Source organism: Martes martes (genome assembly GCF_963455335.1).
Source record: "Martes martes genome assembly, chromosome: 1".
Classification (NCBI taxonomy): domain Eukaryota; kingdom Metazoa; phylum Chordata; class Mammalia; order Carnivora; family Mustelidae; genus Martes; species Martes martes.
In genome coordinates this window covers 5579972-5589365 of record NC_137888.1, presented here as the reverse complement: position 1 = coordinate 5589365, position 9394 = coordinate 5579972, and the positions used below count along the sequence as shown (strand labels likewise).

Below are 9394 nucleotides of genomic sequence, written 5' to 3'. Positions count from 1 at the left end.
GTCCCAGCTAACAAGCAGGGAGAGAAATTTTACCCTTCTTTACCCTTTTGCCCTATTCCGGCCCTCATGGATGAGATGAAGTCCACACCCACTGGGGAGGGAAATCTGCTTTCCTCAGTGTCCTGATTCAAATGCTAACATCTTACAGAGACACCTTCACAGACACACCCAGCCGTAATGTCTAACCAGCTCTCTGGGCACCTCGTGGCCCACTTTGCATGAACCGTCTCACATTTAAAGTTTTCATTAGCTCAAAGACAGCTCAGGTCCTGTTACACCAGGTCACCTCATGTGGACAGCAAGATGGGGTCACTCCTGTTAAGCAGTCACTCACGTCAAACATGACACAAGGAGCCAAGGGCATGCAGGGAAGGCCAGATATCACCTAGACCAGCACTGGCCACCCACGCCCCAGAACGGACAACCAGTAGAAGCAGGGGAGGTCTGCAGAGCCCAGGACTGACAGCCCTTTACAAAGGGAGAATTTTTGTGGCAAACCGTCAGACTCCTCAGACTCTGACCTCTGCGTGTCCGACCACTTCAAACGGCAGCTGCTGCCCAGGACTCTGCCTGACTGATCTCCCGGAGGAACTGAGATCCTTCCCTGTTGGGACACAAGCAGCAGTAAGCGCCGGGAGCTGACCTGAACAGGACCGAGACCTTATCTCAACCACGCGCCCACAGACTGATGTTGTGTGGGGATTGTTGGCTCCTACATCCTGTTCTACCCAATGCGTTGTGTGGACCGTCTCACGCTGTGTTCTGTGTGACCTGTAAGAAGCCAAGGTCAACACGTGGGGAGATGTCACTGAGTGTGGAATCCCGACCCTGCCTCATCAGCATGTTAACCTGGAGGAATAAATAAAGCCGGCATTGGAAAAGACACCCCTTGTGTGCACCTTCATAGGACAGTCACACCATGATCTTTGCTCATTTCAAAATTTTTGGTTTTTTTTTAACCACTTTTTACGACATTCCTTTTTATATGTAAACATAACAACCCAATTCTCGACTGTGGCTTTTGGTTTGGACTCTGCTTCTCCTCTGGGCTCAAGGAAGGACCTCTCCCCCCACCAACTCTCACCCTTTTGCATTCAGGCCCCTCTAGGCTCTCCAACTTCTTCTGGCTTGGCTTGTGGGCCTCCGGCCACCTGTCGCAGGGAAGCCGCCCTTCCCTCTGCTCCAGGACGCAGTCCTCCCCAACTCTGCCTTCCTACCCAGTGATCTAATGTGCCCACCGCCACCTGAGCTCAAACTCTGTTTCTCCAGGAAAACCCTCTCCCAGCTCCAGCACCTTTATCAAAGCTTTTTTTTTCCTTCTCTTTTCTTCTTCTTTTTTTTTTTTTTTAGATTTTATTTATTTATTTGACAGAGAGAGACACAGTGAGAGAAGGAACAGGAGCAGGGGGAGTGGGAGAGGGGGAAGCAGGCTCTCCTCCAAGCAAGGAGCCCAATGCGGGCTCGATCCCAGGATCCTGGGATCATGACCCAAGCCGAAGGCAGATGCTAAACCGACTGAGCCACCCAGGCTCCCCTGTCAAAGCTTTCTTTAGAGGCTTTGCCCCAATTTGAGTTTGAGTGTGTATGTTTTATGTAAATTTGAACTTTGTGATTTTCGAATAGCATAGGATAAAAATATTAGTAAATCTGTCTTTATGCTTAAACTTAGAAATAATGCAAACTTCCCAAAGTACCCCCTCCCCCCCAAAACAAGTCCCTTGGGGCTGCACCGCTTCAGAGTTGTGTTTCCAATGACCTGTAAACTGGGTTTCCACTCTGGGTGGCTGTACCCAGGGTTAGTGGCGCAGGGGGTGGGGGGGTGGGGGGTGATGGGGGGAAGACCACCTGTTGTGATGCTTCTCAGCAGGGGCTACTGTCATTGTGTATGCATGTAATTGTGGCACTTGCAGGGGGCCGGAATATACTGGAATTACTGTAAGCTGAAAATAACTGAGGAACAGAAGACCCCACACAAAGTGTGCCCTCCCCTCTCCTGTATGGAGAAGGGCAAAGCTGTGATCTTAACCATGGGATACTCTTACCAGGATCTACAAAACAAACCTTACACAACCTCCCTTCCTTTTAGTCTCTCCCAAGCATTCACCTTTCCACGGCACGTGTAGAAGCCTACATTTCTTCTCCTTTGTCCTGTCAGTTCTCTTCAGATGTATTGTCTTGTGAAGACTCCTTTGGGTTACTCAGCACTGAATTTCCCCTGTCTGTATGCAGGCTGTCAATATCAATAAACTCTCACTATTCTCTCGTTAATCTGTCTTTTGTCAGTTTAATTTTCGGAACCCATGCCACAAAACCAAGGAGGATATAAGGACAATTTTTCCCCCTCTCCTACACACTTATTGTTATCATAACTTAAAGTTTCTAGAAGGTCTTTTTTTTTAAGATTTATTTATTTATTTGACAGAGAGGTCACAAGCAGGCAGAGAGGCAGGCAGAGAGAGAGGAGGAAGCAAGCCCCCCGCTGAGCAGAGAGCACTATGCGGGGCTGGATCCCAGGACCGTGAGATCATGACCTGAGCTGAAGGCAGAGGCTTAACCCACTGAGCCACCCAGGTGCCCCAAAGTTTCTAGAAAGTCTTAACCATATTCTCCAGTAGTCGTGCTGAGGCTAAGACTGTGCTCCGAAGGCTAGTCTTCATGACTCTTGGTGCTGACTGAGACTAAATAGTAGGATGGGAACTGAGGAAATTTTAAAAAGTGTATCAGGGAAAAAAAATAAGCTACACTGGTCTTGGGATTTCATGTTGTACGATTGTGGAGTTGTCTCACCGAGTTGAAGAATGAATCTCTCACGGACAATAGGGTGATGTGAAGTGAAAGTTTATTAAGTGAAGGTGAGAACAGAGAAGAAAAGCTCTTTAGAGTGACAGAGGTCCTGACTGGGTTCTGACTATGGTTAGTCTTTTCTAGGAAACTGATCAGGGAATTTAAATCTTGACAAGTCACTGGTAGCACTTTTGTCTACTTTGAGTGAAAGTTTAGTAACTTTCAGTGGTCCGTTTGTAACTATGATGAAAATACCTGTCTATGACATTTAAGACAAACAAGGTGGTCTCCTTATGTTTCCTTCTCTCTGGTTTTGTACCCCTCAGCATTTCCATATCTGGGATTTCTGTGAGCCTGGTCACAGAGCCACCTATGTGAGTCTAGTCAAGGGAAAGCGGGCTTCCTATCTCTCCATGCCTATACCTTAACCCTTTTCTTAGTCGTTCATTTTTGTGGCTCATTGTTCTGGAATTATTTGAGTTTTGAACTATGCTTGGCCTTTGAGTACATAGCTCATAAATAAAAGGCTACAGCCCTGGGTGTATTGGGGAGATTATTTGACTCATGCATTGCCTCCTGGAATCTGTTTTGCTCACCATTTTTTATGACCAGCTTCTTAGCACAGGGCCTTGTAGGAAAGGAGGAAAAAAAAAATCCTTTCCTTTACCCTCTTAGGTGCGATGTCTGGGACTTGTGAATTAAACAGACAGAAGACAGTTTAACAAGATAAAGGTTTATTCTGCATGCATATGGGAACCAACAATTTTCTGGCTTACTAAGTGGTTAGTTAATGACTTACATACTTACTTTAGTAGGGGAAAGTGAAGGGGCAAAGGAAGGCTTCTTATGGGAAAAACAAGCAGTTTGTTTGTTTGTTTGTTTTGGAAGGACAAATAGATTTTCAGGAGAAGAGACAGGAGATGGGAAAGTTTGTGATAATGTTTATCTATACAGGTAAGAGTGGTCTTTCAGTCTTATTCTGGGTCACAAACTCCCTGTGGAGAAGGGGTCTGGAATAGGCTTTGTTTGTGTTCTCCCTTCTGGGGGTAGATACACCCTGAAGAGGAATTTATGGCACCTTATTTCCCAGTAGTGGCTGTTCTCAGTCAGCAAAGGGAAGCTCTGAGAAGGCTTTTCAAAAAAGTTGGTTAAATGTCACATACTTTCAGCTTAAAATAATCTTTATGCCAAACTTGCATCTCTCGGAATGGTGTATTCTGATCCTGTTCAACTGGGGAGAAACATCCCCTCCCCACCCGGACTTATTTGTGTCAGTGTCTTCCGCTGAGTACATGACCCACGTGTTGGTGTCTATTCTGTTCAGAGGCCCTTGACCCTGAGTCCCCTGACAAGATGAAAACGTGTTGAGGGAGACAAGCCAGACGCTCAGAGAGAACCGCAGAGAGCAAACAGTTCAGGACCGTGCTGCGCCGCGGATTCCAGGCGGATTCCAGGCGGTGGCCTTTCCCAGAAGTTTCCACCGTGCTCAGAGAAGCCAAGTTCCTTTGTTCACGCAGGACGCGGGGTGGCCACATTCCAGAAGGCTCTCCGCTCAGGGCTTCTTTCCTTTCAGCCAAGAACCTGTTCTTGCGGAGGTGGAGGGGCCAGGCCCAGAGAACGAACCGGCTCCGCCAGCTCCGGACCTGCACTGACGCCAGAGGGCAGCAGGGTTGTCCAGGCCCATGTCCTGGGGCAGGAAGGACCCCGAGCCCGGGCAAGAGTGACCACCGGCCAGGCCCGCGGGGCGCAGGCAGGGCTGCGGGACCAGGACGGAGAGCGGCCCGGAGGAGGAGCCGGGGCGGAGGCCCAGGGCCCGCGGCCGTGACCCCGAGGTGGCCGTGGCGTGTCCAGCCCCACCGCACTGCCCAGGCTGCTCTTTGGGGCTGGCTAATGATTAGCAGGAAAAATGTCAACTCGGGGGCGCGCTCACCTTCCGGGAGCGAGAGGCGGGTGGCAGGCAGAGGCCACCTCTGTGTTTATAGCCTGGCCTGTGACGTGGGAGAGCCACCTCGCCGGGTACTTCCTGTTACCTGGTGACGTGGGTCGGGATTCGCCGGGGGCCGCACAGGTGTGTCCCTGCGCCCCTGCGGAGCGCGCGAGGACCGTGGCCAGATGCCCCGGGGATCGGAGAACCTCCGCTGAAGCCCCGAAGAGGAGGGAGGCCTTCCTGCCCGAGGTAAGGCAGCTCCGGCCGGCGGCCGGGCGTCTGTCTGTCCAGCGGGCTGGTCCCCAGGCACCTGTCTCGGGCCGAGGGGCGGGTCGCCCGACCGCAGGCCTCTAGCTGCTGTCCCAGGAAATGTGTCCGCCAGCAAACACACACTGTTTGTTGCCCAGGGGACACAGAGTTAAACATTAAAAGAGGGGGTTGCCCTGGGGGTTTCGGAATTCAAGAGGCTTTCTCGCCGAGCGAGAGCCCCTGTCACAGCGCTCGGCGCGCAGGGACAGCTGAGAGGCCGCCGCAATGTGGGAGGTCAGGATTCCAGCCTGGAAAATCACGGCGGCTCGGCTGTTCATCCCACGCCCTGCAAATGCCGTTGGTGCGAAGGGAAGGAGAGCTGCTCTGAAGTTCCTGCGGGCCGGCGGACGCCCGGCTGTGGGGGCGCCGAGTCGCACGCACGGACGCCCAGACGGCTGCAGGCCGCCCCTTGCACGGATTTTGCGGCGCTGACTCTCACGCACCCTGAGGGGCCCTGGTCCTTCCTGTCGGGTCTCGGCTTCATGCCGCTGCCTGGAACAGAACGTGGGCAGGCGCCTTCGGATTTTACCATCTCAAGCTACTTCCCGGGCCCCAGAAAGAAGGTCTTGGGTGTGGGGCATCAAGTGAGATGGTAAAGTCCAGCGCTGTCCTTCCTGAGATCACTCCTTCCGTTTTTGCCTTGTCTGGGCAGTAAGGACCTGGTTGGTGGTTCAACTGTGCCTGTTCCGTACAGTTTAATAAGGTGTGAGATCTTAAGGGGGCTTTGCAGTTTCTCACCTGGAAGGGGGTACTTCCAGCCCTCCATCACAAAAGGAATGAGATCAACTCAGGGATCTGTCCAGCTTCTCCCTAGAGATATTAACTTGCAAATTACTTGTCGTAGGTCCTAATGTAATTAAAGCGAAATGTCTGAGTTCAGTTAAAACTTGAAATCGACTTCCTGACGGCACATACCCGTCACAGGGAGCCGGGCGCGCATCAGTGTCTGCAGTCATCCTGCTCCGGGGTCCTGCAGCTCTCGGGTGCTCCTACCCCACCCGCCCTGTGGGTTCCGCTGGGCTCTGTGGAAACCAAGGGCCCGTGCGACGGAGAAGCCAGGGCCTGAGAGGACGGCGGCAGAACGGAGCCTGCCGCAAACGCAGCCATCTGGCCGCAGGCCGGAGCCCGACTCAGCTCGGTTATCTGCATCCGCGGTGGACCTTACGCTACCACCGCAGTTTCAAGAGCGCTGGCTGCGCCCTTGGCATTTATTGCTTTCGGTGAAGTGTGTAAGCTCCTATGACGTGATGGTTCAGCTTCGCCTCCAGCCGCTGCTGGGGTGTAGCACTCTGGGCTACACCCACAGTGGACTGGTGCGGTGCCTGGCCTGCTGCGTTGTGCTCATCGAACTTTGACAATTAGTAAATGATTTATTTGGCGCTTCATGATTCGGGATCTGGAATCGGCCTGGGAAGGCTGTGATTTCAGTTCGGGTGTCTGTGCGGTTTGCTGCTGAGGCGTGTTTGTGCGGGTCTCTGAGCCGGTTTCAGATTACGGCCGGGGCGGGGCCCGCAGGGCAGGGGGCGGGGTCCGCCGCTGAGGCCGTGGCACACATACTTTGAAGCTTACCTTACGCCCACGAGTGGTCATAGTTGACCACACACGCTCAGTTTTGCTTTCCCAACACTGGAGAAACAAAGGGGGGTAGAAAGCCTATGTTCCTCCTCGTGAGTTGTGAATCCCCAGGATCTCGCTTGGAGGGAAAGCGGGTTACAGGACTGAGGGTCTTTGCCATGCTTCAAACCGCCACTCCGTTGTCTTCGCGACCTGGATGCTGTGTGCTCTGCAGACTGAGGTGTGGCGGGTTTTAGTCTGTGCCTTGTCTCCCTGCTTGTATTTCTGCTTGTGTGTTGCTGTGGGGTCTGTCTCTTTTGGTCTATACCAGAAGAAAGGGGACTGAAGCCCTGGACAGGTGTCAGCTCATGACAAAATCCCACGGTTGGGGAGGTGTTTCTCGCGGAACCCAGCGCTCCACATTTTGGAGGGTTTGGTTGGGCTCCCCCGGGTTCTCCCTCATTGGCTAATGGGGCCGTGAAATCTCTGTCAATGCCAAAGCCACAGAAAACCATTCCCCGGGTACGGTGCTGTGTACCGCATGGTGGAGTTGAAGAATGTTTGAAAGAAAAAGACCCTTTTCTGAGGCTAAGCATCTGTCGTTTTTGCGGACAGTTCCTGACCTGTTCAGTGGGTGATTTACTTTAAATGCTCCAGCGGGACCTCGCGGTGCTGGTGACTTCATCACACAGGCTTGTCCCAGGGGAGAAGAGGAAAATCAAAAGATAACATGTGGGGGTGTAGGGTGAGCAACAGGGTTATCCAAGAACAAGGGACTCAAAGGAAGGGCCAAGAGGTGTACATGACAGGATCTCCCTGTGCTGTCAAGGGGCCAGTAAGGCCTTACTCAGTCTACCCTGGCCTCCCCTAGCTCTGACCTCTCCCCCTTTCCCTCGTTCCTCACTCTGCCCCAGCCCTGGAGCCCTCTCAAACATGCCAGGCACCATCCCACCCCAGGGCCTTTGTACCTGCTGCTCCGCTGCCTGGAAAGCTCCTCTGAAGATGCCCACAGGGCTGTCAACCTCGCCTCCTTCACTGTCCACAGGGCAGCTTCTCAGGAGCCTTTCTCCAATTTTCCTAGTTGTGGTCATAGCCAGCCTACCTCATGCACACAATCACTTATACACACTCTCCTGTTCTATTTTTCTACATAGCTTCGGCACCTTCTAACAAGTGTATGTTCTGTCCCCCCCTCCCCCCCCATTTTGTTGCCTCTTTTTGATAATGTAAATTTGTCATGGGCAGGATTTCTTTTTCCCAGTGATTAAAACACCGTGATTGAAATGAAGAGCAGTAACTGCACACCCCTGCATCTTGGTGAGGGCTTCCGCGGTAATGGTACACCATCTGCATTCCGTAATTTATACATGCGCTTGGGAGTAAGATCAATTAATACAGTGATTCTCAAACTTGAGCACATGCCAGAATTGGCTCCTTGTTGCATGGCTTGGACAGACCTCTGGGCTTGCCCCTACAGCTTCTGATCCAGCAGGTGCAAGGGGAGGCCGGTGCCGTGACCATGCTGAGACGCTCTAACCCATCCACGGACCCATGAACGAGGAGGGGCTCTGTGTGCTCTGAATGGCAAATGTTCATCAGTGGTAGACTGTGACCTGCCTGCTTTGTTTCTCCAGGGGTGAAGAAAACGTGTGGGGATGGAGAGCAGCTGGAGAGGCATCCGGGCCGCACTGGTTGTCCTGGCCGGGCTGGCAGGTAGGGCTCCTGTGAGCTGGTGGAACTTTCATGGGCATCCGCTGAAGTGGGCAGAAGGGAACCCAGAGGAGGCAGCCTGGACGGGTGACTGCCAGAAGCTTCTGCCTTGGGCCCTTCCCACAGCGGGTCTCTTTGGCTGGGCCCATTTCCCAGCTCTGCTGACTGGGCTGTGGGAGAATCCTTCATGGGCTTTGGCACAATAGTCCTGTTCATTGGGTTGTCCCTGGTGTGGGCCTTTGCCTTCCGTACCTTCCCATACTCATTGCTTTTACTGAAATGTCCCAGCCTCTTCCTGGCTTTCTCTTCTTCCATTTATAGCTGGCCTTCAAGGAAGACCCCATTCAAGCATCACCTCCTCCCTGAAGCCCTCCTGACCTGGCAGTGTTCAGGGTGATAATCCCAGCTCCTATTTATTGACGGGGTGGTGGTGGGGGGGCGGGACGTGCGGACGCCTGTGAGGCCTGACATTTCTCCCATCAGCTTCTCCTCATCCTGGATCTCCCTTAGAGTGTTAGCTGGAATGGACTCCAGGGTATCCCTGGCCAGAGCCTCCTGATCAGACTTTCCCTTGCAGGAGACGGAGCGAGTAGACTGTGGGGTCCTTAGGGTGACTGGAGTTGGCTCCCCCAGCTTTCTCTCATTATGTCTTGTTTAGATTTCTTTGCTTCGGGTGTGTTTGTCTTGTCTTCTCAACTAGGTTTTAAACTCCAAAGGTATCTGCGCTGTATTCCTTATGTGGTGACTTTAAGGCATTGTACTTGAGCATAATAAACATAGAGAAAAGCGCACAAGTCATAGAGGTGTCGCTTGATGACTTTTCACAAGCTGAACACCTTCGTGTATCAACAGTGACATCAAGCACCTCCCACAAATGCCCCCTTTCAGACACTCTGATATCCCCTCCCTGAATATTCAATGTTTATTGAAAAACGGAAAAGGCATAAAACAGTATAGGGGCTATTGGAGTGTGTTATGGGCAGTAGGGACTGTTTTGTGAGTTTTGGTTGGGGTGTGTGGAGACATTAAGCCCAGGGGACCAGGCTGTGGTGTTAACATGTTTTTGCACACCAAGATGTTTGGAAACTCCTGGCTTACAGTGCGCAGTGC

General features: G+C 52.3%; 1 protein-coding gene across 2 annotated transcripts in view; it reads left to right on the top strand.

The window, feature by feature from the left end:
* Positions 1 to 4532: 4532 nt before the first annotated feature.
* Positions 4533 to 9394, top strand: part of IGSF5 (immunoglobulin superfamily member 5) — a 40619-nt gene continuing 35757 nt past the window's right edge. For both annotated transcript variants that reach the window (XM_080813008.1, XM_080813007.1), the window contains exons 1-2: positions 4533 to 4960; positions 8209 to 8287. In XM_080813008.1, coding sequence (XP_080669134.1) covers positions 8230 to 8287 — 58 coding nt within the window. In that variant the 5' untranslated portion in view covers positions 4533 to 4960; positions 8209 to 8229. The remainder of the gene's footprint in view (positions 4961 to 8208; positions 8288 to 9394) is intronic.